The sequence below is a fragment of the Eumetopias jubatus genome, unplaced genomic scaffold (genome assembly GCF_037043125.1).
Source record: "Eumetopias jubatus isolate StellerSeaLion01/CBP00866 unplaced genomic scaffold, mEumJub1_p1.0 scaffold_5, whole genome shotgun sequence".
NCBI lineage: Eukaryota > Metazoa > Chordata > Mammalia > Carnivora > Otariidae > Eumetopias > Eumetopias jubatus.
The window spans coordinates 88963795-88978430 of NW_028274811.1; the positions used below are offsets into that span (position 1 = coordinate 88963795).

General features: G+C 51.7%; 1 protein-coding gene across 28 annotated transcripts; it reads left to right on the forward strand.

The window, feature by feature from the left end:
- The first annotated feature begins 4 nt into the window (after nt 1–4).
- Nucleotides 5–14593, forward strand: F12 (coagulation factor XII). Of its 28 annotated transcripts, XM_028102814.2 has the most exons (16): nt 18–601; nt 3124–3334; nt 3655–3875; nt 5303–5430; nt 6014–6071; nt 9548–9647; nt 9805–9875; nt 10177–10287; nt 10429–10560; nt 10721–10825; nt 10974–11139; nt 11239–11727; nt 11940–12076; nt 12172–12321; nt 12854–13002; nt 13099–13423. In XM_028102814.2, exons 4-16 carry the CDS (start codon nt 5374–5376, stop codon nt 13264–13266), a joined length of 1893 nt encoding a protein of 630 aa, XP_027958615.1. In that variant the 5' UTR covers nt 18–601; nt 3124–3334; nt 3655–3875; nt 5303–5373; the 3' UTR covers nt 13267–13423. The 28 variants fall into 28 exon arrangements, with proteins under 28 accessions (XP_087879573.1, XP_087879587.1, XP_087879585.1 ...); XM_088023446.1 differs by adding an exon at nt 14512–14593 and having other exon boundaries at nt 11–601; nt 3655–5430; nt 9548–9875; nt 13099–13207; XM_088023448.1 differs by adding an exon at nt 14457–14544 and having other exon boundaries at nt 11–601; nt 3655–5430; nt 9548–9875; nt 13099–13207.
- The last annotated feature ends 43 nt before the right edge of the window (nt 14594–14636 follow it).

Here is a 14636-nt window from a genome sequence, read left to right on the forward strand (position 1 = left end):
GGACAACTGAGGTGGGTCCTCTGGGTCACGCCCTGGAGGGCGGATGTTTAATTGGACAAAAGGAGCGTCAGTCATTTTCATCGCTGCACTTTAACTGGGCCATCAGATGGGGGTGCGGCCCGGGTCCTTTTGACTAGCCTTGGCTTTTCTAAGGTTTGTAGAGGATGCACTTGCTGTCTTGGGTCTCCAGCGGGCCGACTGCGAACTATTTTGAGCCATGTGTTCAGCCGTATTCCTTTGGTTTGGCTCGTTCTGGAGAGCGCACATCGGAAGCGGGGAGAGGTCCAGAGGAGGTGGTTGGCCTCCCCAGCGGCTCCTCGGCCTCCAGCCCCCGCCCTGCCCCCGCAGCCGGATGTTGTGATTTCTCTCCACCCACACGGCCTCGCCCGCCCTCGGCTCTGCTGCCTTATAAGGCAGCGCTCCCACCGGAGACGTTGGGGTGAACTCGCACCCATTCTACAGGTGGAGGGCAGCAGTGTCAGAAGTCCAGCGGCTGGCTAGAGGCCAGAAGCTTGGAAGAAAACAAAGCCAACATCGTACTCCCTCCACTCCCACTTCACACGACAGAAAACGGAGGCTTGCCCAAACTCCGCGAGCAAGAGTAAGGCGGAGCCGACAGGTTTCTCTGATCCCTATCCATTCATTCATCCAAAAATACAGAGCACTAGCTTTGTGCCAGGTATTGAATCAGGTGCTGGGGAATAGAGTGGTGTCAGCAAGATAACCAAGCTCTCTGCCTACATGCTAGAAGGGTGGTAAGGGTTAGTCCTATAAATAATCAAACAAACAGGATGGTCTCAGAGAGTGATAAGTGCTATCGAGACGTTAAGACAAAATACTAAAGGGTGAGGGGGGAATGGTCTCAAGGTGTGACATTTGAGGAGACCCAATAGCCATGTGTGGCTACCGTATTGGACAATACAGAGACTATTTCCATCATCACAGAAAGTTCTGCCAGATAGCACTAGTCTGGAGGAAGGAGTGGCTTCCATTTGTACAAAGGTTCCATGGTGACAGCCCCTGAATAACGGAGAAAAATGGTGCCACCAACTGAGGAGGAGTGAAGGATGGTAGGCTTGAGTACCCTTCTGATCCCCTAAACTTGTCTTTGAACAGGCAGTTCTGCCACCTCTTGAAATGTATGCCCCAAGTCTCTGCTGGAGAGAAGTGGGGTGTTGTGTGTGGGTATCCATACATTTGTGAGCAGGAACTTGATGGCTTCCGACTTCTCATCCCATAGACCCATGCCCCAACTGTACAAAGACAGAAGCCAGGGCAAGAAGATGGTGCCTTTCTGCTCTAGTCCAGAGTTGTTGGAAGACACCCAGATGTGCAGGGAGAACTGGGGCAGATGTGTAGAAATTACTGAGAAAGGGAAGTGCGTCTATATGGGAAAGTTTCTTCGCAAATTTCTGTAGATTGAGTCCTAACCATACGCCAGGCTCTGGTTCATTCTTCCTTTCTTTTTTAAAGACTTATTTATTTATTTGAGAGACTGCGGGGTTGGGGGGGGAGGCAGAAGGAGAGGGAGAGTCTTAAGCAGCCTCCACCCAGATCAGGACCCTGAGGACCCTGAGCGGGAACCAAGCATCAGACACTTAAGGACTACACCACCCAGGTGCCCCCAGGCTCTGGCCTTTCAAATGCATCCCCATTCAGCTATCTCAACAAGCTGGCCAGTGTGAGTACTCCTCCCTCCCTAGAGAGGTGTGGCAATTAAGGTTCATAGAGGCTGACAAATTATGGAAAGAGCCCAAATGTCCATCGACTGATGAATGGATAAAGAAGATGTGGGGGCACCCAGGGGGCTCAGTTGGTTAAGCCTCCAACTCCTGATTTTGGCTCAGGTCATGATCTCAGGGTCACGAGATTGAGCCTTGTATCAGGCTACCTGCTGGGCGTGGAGCCTGCTTAAGGTTCTCTCTCTCCCTCTCCTTCTGCCCCTCCTTTTTCTTTCTCTCCCTCTCTAAAAAAAAAAAAAAAAAAAAAAGATGCGGTATACACACAGACACACACAGATACACACACACACACACACACACACACACACACACACGAATATTACTCAGCCATCAAAAAGAATGAAAGCTTGGGGCGCCTGGGTGGCTCACTCGTTAGGCATCTGCCTTCGGCTCCGGTCATGATCCCAGGGTCCTGGGATCGAGCCCCGTATCGGGCTCCCTGCTCAGCGGGAAGCCTGCTTCTCCCTCTCCCACTCCCCCTGCTTGTGTTCTCTCTCTTGCTGTGTCTCTCTCCGTCAAATGAATAAATAAAACCTTTAAAAACAAAGAAGAATGAAAGCTTGCCATTTGCAACAACGTGGATGGAACTAGAGTGTATTAGGCTAAGCAAAATAAGCCAGTCAGAGAAAGACAAATACCATAAATACTATATGATTTCACTCATGTGTAATTTAAGAAACAAAACAGATGAACGTAGGGGAAGGGAAGGAAAAATAAAATAAGATAAAAACAGAGAGGGAGGCAAATCATAAGAGACTCCTAACAATAGAGAACAAACAGAGTTGCTGGAGGGAAGGTGGGTGGGGTGATGAGCTAAATGAGTGAGGGGCATTAAGGAGGGCACTTGTGATGAGCACTGAATGTTATACATAAGTGGTGAATCACTAAATTCTACTCCTAAAACCAATACTATACTATATGTTAAATAACTTGAATTAAAACAAAAAAAGTTTCGTAGAAGCTGAGCCCCTGACCCATGGTCACATTGGGGGGGGGGGTCGGTGGCCAAGATGGAATTGAAGGTTTCCTGATTCAAGTTCACTGCTGTTTTTTTCTTCCAGTTCCTGCTTCTAAAGTCATTATTTCCCTACTTTAAGCTATTGACTTTCAGAGTGATCATGAGGGTTTTTGTTTTGTTTTGTTTTGTTTTAGGAACTTCCTGGTAACAATACATGAAGTCTTGCATCAGTTGGGACTTCTGGTTACAACTAAAACTGGCTTAGGCAAAAAAAGGGAATTTATTGGTTCAAGTAACTGAAAAGAAGAGGTGGTAGTTCTGACTTTATGTGTCTTTGGATCCCAGGTCTCAAATAGTATCATTTAAAATTTGTCTTTCCCATATTCTGACTTTGCTTTTAATCTGCATTGTCTTTATTCCCAGGCAGGTTTACTGTCTGAGATGTTAAAGATGGCTGTCAGCAGCCCCATGCTCACTTCTTACCAATAAGGCAACTTCTTTGGAAGGAGAAAGCCTCTACCTTGAAGATTCCAGCAAAAATCCTGGGGCTGCCTCTGATTGGTTTGATTTGGGTCAGGTGTTCATTTTGAACCAATCACTGAGGACAGAGAGAGGCAGTGTTCTGATTGGCCAGGTATGGATCACATTCCCACTCCTGCCTCAGCTGAGGGATGGGGTAAGTCATTAGGAATCAATCCATCTGTAGTAGTTATCAAATGCTGGGTAACAAATCACCCTAACACTTATGGCTTAAAACAACAACAATCAATTATCATTTCTCACTATTTCCGAAGTTCAAGAATCAATTATACCTAAAAAAAAAAAAAAAAAAAAGGAATTCAGAAGCAACTTAGCTGAATCGTTCTCTCCCATGAGGTTGCAGGCCAGATGTTGTTGCGGCTGCACTGTCTACTTCCAAAGTGGCCCATTCAAACTGGTTTTGGTTGTTGGCAGGTGATTTTACTTTTCCTCACATGGGCCTCTCTGAAGGGTTGCTTGAGTATCCTCACAACATGGTAGCTGCTTCTCCCAGAGTGAGCAATCCAAGAAACCAAGGCAGAAACTGCAATCCTTTTTATGACCTGGGCTTCTACCATATTCTATTGGACACAAAGAACAGCTCTGACTCTGACTTAGTGTGGGAAAAGACTCTACAAAGGCATGCATCCCAGGAGGTGAGGATCAACAGGGAACATCTGACTCCCACAGCATCCCTCCATCTTTCCTTCCCTGTTTGTTTTGCTTTTCCTGTGTGTAGGCTTCGTTCTCAGGCTGGCTCTCCCCAAGCGGTGACAAAGATGGCCACCAACATCTCCAGGCTCGCATTCCTGGTGACACCAGTGGGAAGAAAGTGTCTTTTTCCCAAAAGTCCTGGCAAAAGTCCCAAGGCTGACTCTGATGGGCCACACATGTATACGCTTATCCCCGAACTAACAGCTGTGGTCTAAAGTTACCATGCTCTGATTGGCCAAACCTAGGTCACAAGCCCAGCCCTAGAACCGAGGGTAGAGCTGGAAGCACTAGAGACTCACAGAGAGGATGAAGGAAGAGTGGTTCCCAAAGGAAAAATCAGGGTGTCACTACTGAACCATGGTAAATGGTTTTTGGGCAGGAGAAACAATAATGTCACCCCATCTCCCTCCCTTGTGCTCCGACTGCACATCTTAGTTGTAGCTCTTGTTTTAGCATTTTTCTCATGGGATTATTTACTTTCTTGGCTCCCTTTCTGTGGTAGGTAGAATTCTAAGATGGTCCTGAGGATCCGTCGTGTATGCATACCTTCTCCTAGTTACTCAATACAACACTAATCTAGATGTTCTATAGAAGAATACTGAAAATGTAATGAAGGTACCAAATAAACTGACCTTAAAATGAGATTATCCTTGGTGGGCCTGGCCTAATCAGGTGAGCCCAGAAATGGAATGGGGTTCTGACTGGCAAAGGAGATTCAAAGGGTGAGAGAGAGTCAACATGGGGGAGATTCTCTGTTGCTGACTTGGAAGATAGAGGGGGCCACATGGCAAAAATACAAGCAGCTTCTCAGACCTGAGGCTGGCCCCTGGCTGACAGCCTGCCAAGAAACTGGGATTTCAGTCCTACAAATGCAAGGAACTGAATTCTGCCAATGATCTGAATGACCTTGGAAGTGGATTTTTCCCCAGACCTTCCAGAGAACTTGGCCTTGATCAGTTTCGTGATACCCTGAGCAGAAAGCCCAGTCACAGTGCCAGACTTTGGACCTATAGATTTGTGAATAAATGGGTATTGTTTTAAGCTGCAAAGTTTGTGGTCAATTTTAGGCAGCAACAGAATATGAATATATTTCCCATGGACTCTAAGATCCCTGAAGTAGGAAACCTATTTTGGATTTCCTTAACTTCCCCTCAGGAGGACCTGAAACATAAAATCCCTCTTCTTGCTTCCAGTCCCACTATCTGTGAAAGAGATGGGGAGACCTGCTCATCATTCTGTCCACACACTCTAAATCCCAACTCCTCTGCCCTCGGCAGCCTAGCCGGGGAGCTGCTCTGCTTGGCTTTCCACAAACAGCCTGAGCCCTGCCAGGCCCAGGAGGGCAGCTTGACCCATCTCTGCTTCCCAGGACTCAGGGACCTTTGACCAATCTATTGATCTGGACTCCTGGGCAAGCAGCTGGACTAACCGACAGACACCATGAGGGCTCTGCTGTTCCTGGGGTCCCTGCTGGCAAGCCTGGAGTCAGCACTTTTGGTGAGGGCTTCGGGAACCAGGAGGACTGTGCTGGGTTGGCCCTGGGCGTCCCTATCACAGCCTTGGCCTCTGCTCCTGTCCTGTCGGTCTGGGCGCCTGGAAGGCCTGTTTGGAAAGGCAAGAGTAACCCATAAGGCCCAGGTGGAGGAGAGAGAGAGAGAGAGAGAGAGACAGCCAGAGCTGGTGGATATGAGGACATGGCCTTCATTTCTGGCGGAGGGGACCTTAAGGAGTCAGAGGGAAGAGGAAGGGTCTAGGCCTTCTGAGGAAATTTCTGCATTCTTTTTAAAAGATTTTATTTATTTATTTGAGAGAGAGAATGAGAGAGAGCGCGTGCATGAGAGGAGGGAGGGTCAGAGGGAGAAGCAGACTCCCCGCCGAGCAGGGAGCCCGATGCGGGACCCGATCCCGGGACTCCAGGATCGTGACCCGAGCCAAAGGCAGTCGCCCAACCAACTGAGCCACCCAGGCGCCCGGAAATTTCTGCATTTCTGAGATGTGAGAGGAAGCTGAGAACTGGCATGGGATCAGAGGCAAGCTATGATTTCTGGGAAAATTCCCTGCCCTCCTCTCTCCCTTGTAGATTCCACCTTGGAAAGCCCCCAAGGAGCATAAGCACAGAATGGATGAACACACAGTGGGTAAGTACCCTGGCTGCACCTCCTAAGAGACACTTGGGTGGGAATGAGTATGGTGGGGAGTGTGCAGATGGCGATTTGGGGCCCTTGGAGCAAGGGGAGGAATCCTGGGTACTCTTCACTTTGTCCCCACTTTGGCTGGCATTCAGACCAGAGTGTCCACTGTGCGCCAGGGCTGGTGCCCATGGGCACTGGGGACCCAGAGTGATAGTGAACTGTGTGTTCCTTGAGGGCAGGGCTTGAGCTGTATCTGAGTGCCCAGGCCAGTGCCTGCCAGTCTCCTTTCATTTCCCTAGCCTCTCCTCTTCTTCCCACTCCCTCAGTACTTCTCATAGTGGGCACCAGTCATACCACACAGAGGTCAGGGCCCCTGATGGACAAGGAAGGGTCAGGGCAGGGCTCTGGAGCTTTAATGCCTCTGAATCCTGGCTTCATCACTTACGTGCTGGGTGACTCTGGGCAAGTGACTTGACCTCTCTAAGCTTCAATTTCCCCAACCATAAAGGCTGGTAATAGTAAAACCTCTTAGGGTTGTGGACGAGAAATGAGTTAATCCGTGTGAAGCACTCAGCCCACAGACTGCGGCATGGTAAATGATTAAACTCTATTAGCTTTTATTTACCAAGCTCCCTTTTGAATGGAGGATGTCTGCATCTCCCCCCTCCTCAAGCCATGCCACAGCTCCCCATTGCCTTCATTCTTCCAGGCACTCAATATTTGCCTAGAATTGTGAACTACTGTGACCTTTCCCTGAGAAGCCTGGTTTACTGAGGCCAGGCCCAGCCCCTCAGCATGGCACTAGGGCCCCCCTGCCAGCCTCTGCCTCCTCTCCTCAGCCTTCCAAACTGCTTTCCTCTCTCTTGCCCAAGCCAACCTGGGTGCCCTGCCCTTGCCTGACCACCTACTTGAGTTGCTCCTCCTCTGTCCAACCCATTGACATTTTTTTTTTTTTTAATTTGACAGAGAGAGACACAGCGAGAGAGGGAACACAAGCAGGGGGAGTGGGAGAGGGAGAAGCAGGCTCCCCGCGGAGCAGGGAGCCCGATGCGGGGCTCGATCCCAGGACCCTGGGATCATGACCTGAGCCGAAGGCAGATGCTTAATGACTGAGCCACCCAGGCGCCCCCATCCCATTGACATCTTAAACATCCATTTAAGACTCCTCTCTCCTCCTTTACTCCTGTTCCTGGTTTGGCCCCCAGCAAGTGCCACTGTGCCTTTAACAACAAAATAGCAGCTAACGCTTACTGAGCACATACTATGTGCCAGACTCTGTGCTAAGTGTTCAATAGACATTGTCTCATGTAAGCTTCACAACACTCCTCTGAAGTAGATCGTCAAGTCTTGTCATTCCTGGTTGCCATGTTCTGTAAAGTCACCGAGACCACTGATTTAGCAAATACTGAATGGCTGTTCCTAAAGGAAATATAAGATTAGGTTCCTGTGAGCTCCAGTCACATTTTCATCAATCCTCAACATAAAAGCTTGTTTTATGTGTGCTTTTCCTTCAAGATGCCTTCCTTAATATATTGTTGCTTCATTAATACCGAAGCTGTGGTCAGCAGCACTATAACTCATGCCTGCACAAAGCTTATCTCACACAGAAACACTCTCGTAGCACCTGTCACAGTCTGCTTGCACTTAGGAATGTCAACATCAACACTATATCAAGGGGCCATTTTCTTTTTCTTTTTTTTTAAAGATTTTATTTATTTATTTGATAGAAAGAGACAGATAGTGACAGAGATAGCAAGAAAGATCACAAGCAGGGGGAGAGGCAGAAGCAGGCTCCCTGTGGAGCAGGGATCCGGACGTGGGGCTTGATCCTAGGACCCTGGGATCACGACCTGAGCCGAAGGCAGATGCTTAACGACTGAGCCACCCAAGCACCCTAGGGGCTATTTTCAACAGTAACAGCATCTACCAGAAGCACGCAATTTCAAAAATGTGGCTCTAGGGGCGCCTGGGTGGCTCAGTCATTAAGCGACTGCCTTCGGCTCAGGTCATGATCCCAGGGTCCTGGGATCAAGCCCCGCATCGGGCTCCCTGCTCGGCGGGAAGCCTGCTTCTCCCTCTCCCACTCCCCCTGCTTGTGTTCCCTCTCTCGCTGTGTCTCTCTCTGTCAAATAAATAAATAAAATCTTAAAAGAAAAAAAAGTATGGCTCTAAATAGGCCATGAAAAGGACACTTCTTTACAGGACAAGAGCCGAAACAAGAGGTAGAGCATTACCTTGTTTCACCTCAGCTGGGGATGTGTGTTTCAGGCACCTCACATTTTTCACCTTTCTGTGCATGTCCGTGAATGACCATAAAAGCACCTTGAGAATTGATTTGGGGATTACAAATAAATTTGCGCAAGAGGGCAGATTTGCAAATGCGGCAAACAGAGAGGTTCAACGGTACTGTTTTAAAAAATAATAATAGCAATATTTTCATTGTAAGAACTTTAGAAATTACAGAAATGCAAAAGAAGAAAAAATTCCTCCATAATCCACTATCTTCTAAAAAAAAATTCCTACAAACTTTGGAGCATGTCCTTCTAGATTTCTTTTTTATGAATATGTAAATATATTTGTACAAAAATAGGACCACATTTGACATGTTTTTAACTTGGTTTTCATTTAAAATTATGTTTTCTGTACTATTATATCTGCATCACTAAAAGTGATTTTTATTATAAAATATACGTAACATAAAATTTACTATCGTTGTTTTTAAGTGTACAAGTCAGTGGTATTAAGCACGTTCTATTGTCCTGCAAAATCACCACCCTCCATTTCCAGACTTTTTTCATCTTGCAAAACTGAAACTTTTCAACTGTATGGTTGACCCTTGAACAAGGTTAGCAGAGCTGATGCCCTCCCTCCCTTGCAGTAGAAAATCCACGTAGAAATTTTGACTCCCCCAAACTTAACTACTAATAGCCTGCTATAGCCTACTGACCAGAAGCCTTACTGATAATGTAAACACTTAACACATATTTTGTACATTAAATGTATTATAAATTGTATAAAGTAAGCTAGAGAAAAGAAAATGTTATGAAGAAAATCATAAGGAAAACACATTTATAGTACTGTATTTATTGAAAAAAATCCACCTATAAGCAGACCTGTGTGATTCAAACTTGGGTTTTTCAAGGGTCAACCATACTATTATCATTGCCATTTTACAGAGGAGGAAACCAAGGCTCGGAGTGGTCAAGTGACCTCTACTTTCAGCTAGTATTTATTAAGTGCCTGCTTTGTGGCAAGCACTCTTGGGGGAGGCAGACTTGCCCAAGGTCACCCAGTGAGTAGGTGGTGAAATCAGGAGTCCACTCCAGCTGTCTGATTACAGAGCTGAAGCTCTTAAGCAGGAAGCCATCTTGAAGGCATAGTGATCTTTTCAAGAGTCTCTCTATTTTCCAACCAGACCCCGAGGGGTGGCACCTGGGCAGGGGGCATGCAGAACGTCATCAGGGCGTGTGTTATCTCTGCAGTTCTCACGGTCACAGGAGAGCCCTGCTACTTCCCCTTCCGGTACAACCGGCAACTGCACCATAAATGCATCCACAGAGGCCGGCCTGGCCCCCGGCCCTGGTAAGACTACCCAGGAGGGGTTGGAGCAGGGGCCTGTGGGAGATGGATTCTGCCCATCCTTCTGCCCAAGGAAGCCTGCTTGGAGAGAGGGGGCTCTGATAGGGAAGGATGGGCCAGTCCCCTGGGCAGAGCAGGGAAGCTTCATCTCTTTCTACAGGTGTGCCACCACCCCCAACTTTGAGCAGGACCAGCAATGGGCATACTGCCTGGAGCCCAGGAAAGTGAAAGGTGCTATACACAGCCTTTGGGGTGGCCCAGAGCCCTCTTCTTCCCACTAGTTACTCTCCTGGGTATCATCAGCCCCTATACATCTGGTATTCTGGGCCCATCCAGACCCCTCCCTCCCTGCAGAGGGGAAAGTTCTAGCTAGGAGAAGGTAGCCCCACTTTGCAGGTGGGTAAATAAAGCATGGAAACTCGGGAGTGCCAAGGTCATAAGACAAGCAGGTTTGGGTAGGGACTTGGCCCCCATGAGCCAGGCTGTCTGACTCAGGCTCCCCACTCTTCCTTGCACTGTGTCTGTCTCTCAGACCACTGCAGCAAACACAGCCCCTGCCAGCAGGGAGGGACCTGTGTGAGCACGCCACACGGCCCGCACTGCATCTGTCCAGAACACTTCACTGGGAAGCACTGCCGGAGAGGTAAGGGGACAGAGAAGCCAGGGGAGGGGGCCCCGGGAAAACAGGGCAGTCCTGGCCTACAGAAGAGGTCTCCGGATCCCCAGACACTTGGCAAGATCCCAGCCTCTCTTGAGACCACTGCCCCCACCCCTCTGTCCCCAGAGAAGTGCTTTGAGCCTCAGCTTCTCCAGTTCTTCCACGAGAAAGAAATATGGCATAGGCTTGAGCCAGCAGGTGTGGCCAAGTGCCAGTGCAAGGGTCCTGATGCCCACTGCAAGCTGCTGGCCACCCAGGGTGAGTGGACGGCTCGGGAACTGGCCTGAGAGGAAGGCCAAAGGCCGGGAGGAGAAGCTGTTAGGAAATCGGGCGGTGTGTCCAAGGAAAGGGGAATTCTCTGGGGGGTGGGGGGAGTGTCTCTGAGCCCAGAGGTGGCTCAGTGCGCTCCATCTGCCAGCCTGCCGCACCAACCCGTGCCTCAACGGGGGCAGCTGCTTAGAGGCGGAGGGCCACCTCCTGTGCCGGTGCCCAGCTGGCTACGCTGGACGCATCTGCGACGTCGGTGAGTCGGGACTTTGGGGGAAGCAGAAGCTCCGCCCTCAGGGAGGAAGGGCTCCCGGAGCCGGAGTCGGGAGAATGGGGACAGGGGCTGAGAGGGTGGTGGGAAAACATACCGCTTCCTGTCTGCAAGGAGCCTCCTCTCTTCCCAGACACCGAGGCGCGCTGCTACGCCGGCCGCGGGCTTCACTACCGCGGTAGAGCCGAGACTGCGCTCTCGGGTGCCCGGTGTCAACCGTGGGCCTCAGAGGCCACCTATGAGAAAGTGACTGCAGAGCAAGCGCTTAACTGGGGACTGGGCAACCATGCCTTCTGCCGGTGCCTTGGGTGGGGGTGGGGCGGGTAGGGCGTCCCCCTCTGTCCCAGGGCCCTCTGGGGCTCCTCGCGCTTTAACAGCGCCCCCTCCCGTGGTTATAGGAACCCGGACAATGACACCCGCCCGTGGTGCTTCGTGTGGAGTGGCGATCGGCTGAGCTGGGAATATTGCCGCCTGGCACAGTGCCAGGCCCCAACCCTGGCGGTTCCTCAGAGCCTGTCTCCAACCCGGGTCCCCTCTGGGCACCTGGACCTTCCCTTGCCCTCGCTTTCAGCACTGCAGATGCCTCAGCCCCTGACCCCAGGTAGCTGGGAAGGGGCGGGAAGTCAGAGGGCGCACCGCGAACTACCTTCCACCCCTTGGTGCGTCTCCCAGCACTCAGCCTGGGCTGCTCCCACAGTGCCCAGTTCGGGCTGCGGACAGCGGCTCCGGAAACGGCTGTCCTCGCCGAGCCGCGTTGTCGGGGGACTGGTGGCCCTGCCCGGGGCGCACCCCTACATCGCCGCGCTGTACTGGCGCCACAGTTTCTGCGCCGGCAGCCTCATCGCCTCCTGCTGGGTGCTGACGGCGGCTCACTGCTTGCAGGACCGGCGAGTCCCCGCCCGCCCGGCGCCCCGCCCGGGACCCTAGCTCCTCTCTCCTACGTGCTCAGCTTCCGCGCGACACCCGAACCCTTGCCCTACCTCCCCCCACCCTTCCCCAGCGCCCCCAAGAGTAAGCTGAAACCCAGCAAGGGGCTCAGGAGTAGGAGGGCAGTGGCCGGCTCTGAACGCGCTTCCCCCCGCACCCCCTCCACCCGCAGGCCCGCGCCGGAGGAACTGACGGTGGTGCTCGGCCAGGACCGCCATAACCAGAGCTGTGAGCAGTGCCAGACGCTGGCCGTGCGCGCGTACCTCCTGCACGAGGCCTTCTCGCCCATCACCTACCAGCACGACCTGGGTGCGTGGGGGCACCGCCGTGGCGACCAGGGGGGAGGAGGGGGAGGGCTCCGAGTCTCGGCGCCCGGGTCTCACCCTCCTCCCCGCCTGCGTTAGCGCTGCTGCGCCTGCAGGAGAGAGCGGACGGCCAGTGCGCGCTCCCGTCGCATTTCGTTCAGCCGGTGTGCCTGCCGAGCCGAGCTACCAGCCCAACCGAGCCCGAGGCCGCGCTCTGCGAGGTGGCCGGCTGGGGCCACCAGTTCGAGGGTAGGCAGAACGGCTGGGGGCGGCAGGGACACCTCTGGCCACTGGGGTAGGCGAGAGAAACCCGCAGTTTTGGTACCACTAGGGACAGGTGCCGTTGACCTCGTGGGTTGGGAGGACTTGAAGGGCTTTTGTCTCTGCAGTCCCCTCCTGCCAGGGCCTGGGCTTCACTGCTGGGGGGGCAGTGTCCCCAAGTCTCCTAAGGGGTACAGAGAGAATCACACTTTCTCTTGGTTCTTTCTGGGCGCTGCGATGCAACGGCTAACAAGGATGCCGGCCTGGCGCTGGAGCAGTCGGTTCACTAATTGGGGAGCATTGTTCTGAGTCGTTGGGTGGGAAGTGGGGGTGGGGTTCCAAAGCAGTCTTGCTCCGCCCCGCGCATTCAAATCCCGTCTCTTCTCTGGTCTCAGTTTTCTTGTCTATGAAATGGTGTTAACAGCAACTCTCTTCCTCACGGGCTTGCTGCGATAAAGGCCAATTAGTGGGCTGCAAGCAGAGTCGCGAGGGGTGTGAGGAAAGCGCTCTCGGTTCGCAGGGGCGGGGGAATATTCCAGCTTCCTGCAGGAAGCGCAGGTGCCGCTCATCCCTTCCAAGCGCTGCTCCGCCCCCGACGTGCACGGAGCCTCTTTTACCCCCGGCATGCTCTGCGCTGGCTTCCTCGAGGGCGGCACCGACGCCTGCCAGGTGAGCCAATGGGCCGGATTGGGCTCAACGCCCTCCTCCAGCCGGTCAAGTGCAGACCCCAGATCAAGGGCGCTGAGCCACGTGTCCCTGACCCAGGGTGACTCCGGGGGCCCGCTAGTGTGTGAGGACGAGGCCTCAGAGAGCCAGCTCATCCTGCGAGGTATCATCAGCTGGGGTTCGGGTTGTGGCGACCGCTACAAGCCAGGTGTGTACACCGACGTGGCCAGCTACCTGAACTGGATTCAGGAGCACACCAATTCCTGACCGTCCAGGGACTCATCCTTCCCTCGTGGGCGATTCTGGAGTGGAAGGGTGGCTGGCCCATGATTATGGATGGCAAGGATGGTGTTCCATTCCTCTTAGCACCATCAGCCCGGCGCCAGGCATGGAGTAGGCACTCAATAAAGTGCTTTTGAAAATGCTTGAGAGGCACAGCTCTGCAGGGGCCCCGATGGGAAATGCCAAGACAGTAAACCGGTGCACTTCTCCACACCCCTCAGGGAACAGGATCTATTGAAATCTTAAGCAAGATCTAGAGATTCATGTCCAATTGATGTTTACTAAGTGGTACTGTGTACCAAACCCTGAGCAAGGTGATTCCATATATTATTCCTTGTTTGAAACTAACTTATTAACATTTGAAGTTTATAGAACAGAGGTTCTCACCTCTACTGTACACCAGAATCATCTGGGGAGCTTTCTGAACCTATGCCTGAGATCCACTTCAGATCAATTAAGTCAGTATCTCTAGGGATGAGGTATGGTATGGGTAGTGTACGTTTTTATAACTCTCCGGGTGATTCCATGTGCAGTGGAGGCTGAGAACCATGGTCAGAAAGGCTTAACATTAAAACACTGGTGTGGACTCAGAGCTGGCAATGTGGAAGATACCTTCCCCCCAACTTGCACTAGGGCAGTGGGGCTCAAAGTGTGCCTGGACCACCACCCACAGCATCAACGGGAAACTTGTTAGAAACACATATTCTCTGGCTGCCTCCCATACTACTGAATCAGAAACTCTTTTGAGTTGGGACCCAGCACTCTGTTTAACAGATTTCCAGGAGAGTCTAATGAACCAAACCGGGAATCCTGGGGGTTGAATGGTTACCAGGCTGAGAGGTCTGGCTGTCCAGACTTGCTCTCTTTCTTTTTGTTCTTAAACCCACGTGTACACTGTGCTTGGTGAGCCAATTAAGTTAGTTTTTCAAGGGGGGCTTAGACTGAGGTGATTTCCTCTTTTTTTTTTTTTAAGATTTTATTTATTTATTTATTTGACAGAGACACAGCAAGAGAGGGAACACAAGCAGGGGGAGTGGGAGAGGGAGAAGCAGGTTTCTCGCTGAGCAGGGAGCCCGACTGGGGGTCTCCATCCCCCGACTCTGGGATCATGACCTGAGCGGAAGGCGGGCCCTTAACGACTGAGCCACCCAGGCGCTCCGCATTTCCTCTTTTAGGCTAACTTTGCAACTTCACGACACCTTCCCCTCACCCCACGTATACATTCTCCAGTGTACGTAGCCTCTCTGTGACATCGCCATGCCTCAGTGTCACAACTCCGCCCGAGGTGCGTCACAGTATCCGCGGTTCCAGGCACGTGGAACAGCCAGATATCGCGCGAAGGTGTGCCTAGACGC

Excerpts from the sequence above, each read along its gene's own strand:
- F12 (XM_088023438.1), top strand. Across the intron at positions 10,561-10,720 it reads CAAGCTGCTGGCCACCCAGG|CCTGCCGCACCAACCCGTGC; the intron begins GTGAGTGGACGG and ends TCCATCTGCCAG. Across the intron at positions 12,077-12,171 it reads CACCTACCAGCACGACCTGG|CGCTGCTGCGCCTGCAGGAG; the intron begins GTGCGTGGGGGC and ends CGCCTGCGTTAG.